The sequence below is a fragment of the Danio aesculapii genome, chromosome 5, assembly GCF_903798145.1.
Source record: "Danio aesculapii chromosome 5, fDanAes4.1, whole genome shotgun sequence".
NCBI lineage: Eukaryota > Metazoa > Chordata > Actinopteri > Cypriniformes > Danionidae > Danio > Danio aesculapii.
Genome location: NC_079439.1, coordinates 59,409,924 through 59,412,423, shown reverse-complemented (window position 1 = coordinate 59,412,423; position 2,500 = coordinate 59,409,924). Strand labels below are relative to the sequence as shown.

The window sequence follows — 2,500 nt, the reverse complement described above, 5'->3', positions numbered from 1 at the left end:
TGAAGTATTAAAAAAACAGATATTTTGAAGAATGGTAACCATTGACTTTCATGTTTTTTTCTACTATGAACGTCAATGAAAACCACTTAACAGCTTTCTTCAAAATATCTTCTTTTGTGTTCAAAAGGAAAAAAAAGAACGCCATAAAGGTTTGGAACTACTTGAGGTTTAGTGATTGATTTTCACCATTTTTGGGGTGGAATATCCCTTTAAAACATATGCATTTTTTACACCTTATTCTGTAATAAACATACTTTCCTAATTATATATAAGTTATAAAAGACATTGTAAATTATGATATTTCAACAATAAATTAGAGGGAACATATTTGTAGCCTTTAAAATGATATTATAGTAATGTTCAAGTAATAGGGAGAAAATTTAGTCCTGATTTAGGTTCTTTAAGTTTAAGTTTAACAACTTTATTAATCCCACCAGGAGCAATTAAATTAGGGCAGTTGCATCATGATACAACAAACACATAAAGAGACAAATAACTGTGTATAACAATATTAACACAATCCAGCATGCTTCGAAATAACGTCACAAATAATACTACATTAAAAAAAACAGCAATAAGGAAAGACCAATACATTAAAAATATAAAACTTGCTAAAATATAAGGTTATAAAGCCTCATTGCCTCAGAAACAAAGGTAAATGTATATATATTAGAAGAGCATTTAATGCTTCTGAACCTTTTTCCAGCAACAGTACAAAAAAAGACTTCAGAGAATAAGAATCATCTCCTATCACACTTTGAATTCTCCTTATCATTTGCTGTTCATGTAACTCTGCTAGATTCAGCTGAGGCAAACTAATCTCTTAACTAAGCTTTGAAGGTGATTTTTGTCTCTAACAGATAGAAACCTTTATTTATCTTCTACCAAAACTATTGCTTTTTTCAAACATTAAGCATATTTTTTCAGAGGCAGTCTCAATTCCTCATGTATCGGCAGCAGTTCATGGACATCGAGCGAGAGCAAGTGAAGGAGCACCAAAGGCACAGCAAACACATCAAGAGAACTGCAAGGTCCAACCTCACTACACATTCACAACCCTGTTTTCTGCAACAGCACGTTCCTATATTCAGTGCTGTTAAAAAGGCTGTCTATTTTCATTCTTTACCATGTGACAGTTGCTCACTTCTGGTTTTTTTTTTTTACTTTAGTCATGCTAGTGTAAAATGCTTACGTGACTGACTAGTTACTGTAAAAATGACCATAATACTGAACTGAAAAAGTGACTATGACTGAGCAGGTTTCCATGACAAAACCAAAATATCTGTATGAATCAGGTGTCACTTCCATAACAAATACACTAATTTATATAATCAGAAGTAGCAAATCAGGCATGTTCAGAAGTCAACTGATGGAGCATTACACTTGCATTATTGAAGTCAGTGGCTTGAATTCCAGAAAAAAAAATATTACTTATATTATTATTATTATTACTCATATATAAGTAATTATATACTATATATATATATATATATATATATATATATATATATATATATATATATATATATATATATATATATATATATATATATATATATATATATATATATATATTGAATTATTAGCCATCCTGAGTTATTAGCCCCTCCTTATTAGCCATCCTGAGTTATTAGCCCCTCCTATATATTTTCCCCCAACTTATGTTTGCAAGAAAGAACAGATGTGTTTTTGTAAGTTTTCATAACTAATTTCCAATAACTGATTTTTTTTTATCTTTGTTATGATGACAGTAAATATTTTACTAGATATTTTTCAAGATACTAGTATTTAGCTCAAAGTGCAATTTAAAGGCCTAACTAGGTTAATTGGGCAAGTTAGGGTAATTAGGCAAGTCATTGTATAACAGTGGTTTAAAATGGTTTTTAAAAAAATTTTAAACTTCTTTTATTCTAGCCGAAATTAAACAAATAAGACTTTCTCCAAAAGAAAAAATATTATCAGACATACTGTGAAATTTTCCATGCTCTGTTAAACATCTTTTGGGAAATTTTAAAAAAGAAAAAAAAAAAATCACAGGAGAGCTAATAATTCTGACTTCAACTATATTTGTTCATACACACACATGCATATACACTCACTGGACACTTTTAGGTAAACCTAGTACCGAGTTGGACCCCCTTTTGCCTTCAGAACTGCCTTAATTCTTCATGGCATAAATTCTACAAGGCACTGGAAATATTCCTCAGAGATTTTGGTCCATATTGAATTGATAGCTGCACATCTCCTGTGCTCTATTGGATTGAGATCTGGTGATTGTGGAGGCCATTTGAGTACAGTGAAATCATTGTGATGTTAAAGAAACCAGTCTGAGATGATTCGCGCTTTGACATGGCGCGTTATCCTTCTGGAAGTAGCCATCATTAAGGGATGGACATGGTCCGCAACAATACTCGGGTAGGCTGTGGCGTTGACACGATGCTCAATTCGTACTAATGTGCCCAAAGTGTGCTAAGAAAATATCCTCTAAATCATTACACCA

The 2,500-nt window shown here is 31.6% G+C and overlaps 1 protein-coding gene across 1 annotated transcript in view; it reads left to right on the top strand.

Moving 5' to 3' along the window:
- The window catches only part of ccdc15 (coiled-coil domain containing 15), a 25,214-nt gene that overhangs the window by 12,734 nt on the left and 9,980 nt on the right, over positions 1-2,500 (top strand). The window contains exon 7 of the mRNA XM_056457054.1: positions 928-1,031. Within this exon, the coding sequence (XP_056313029.1) occupies positions 928-1,031 (104 nt within the window). The remainder of the gene's footprint in view (positions 1-927; positions 1,032-2,500) is intronic.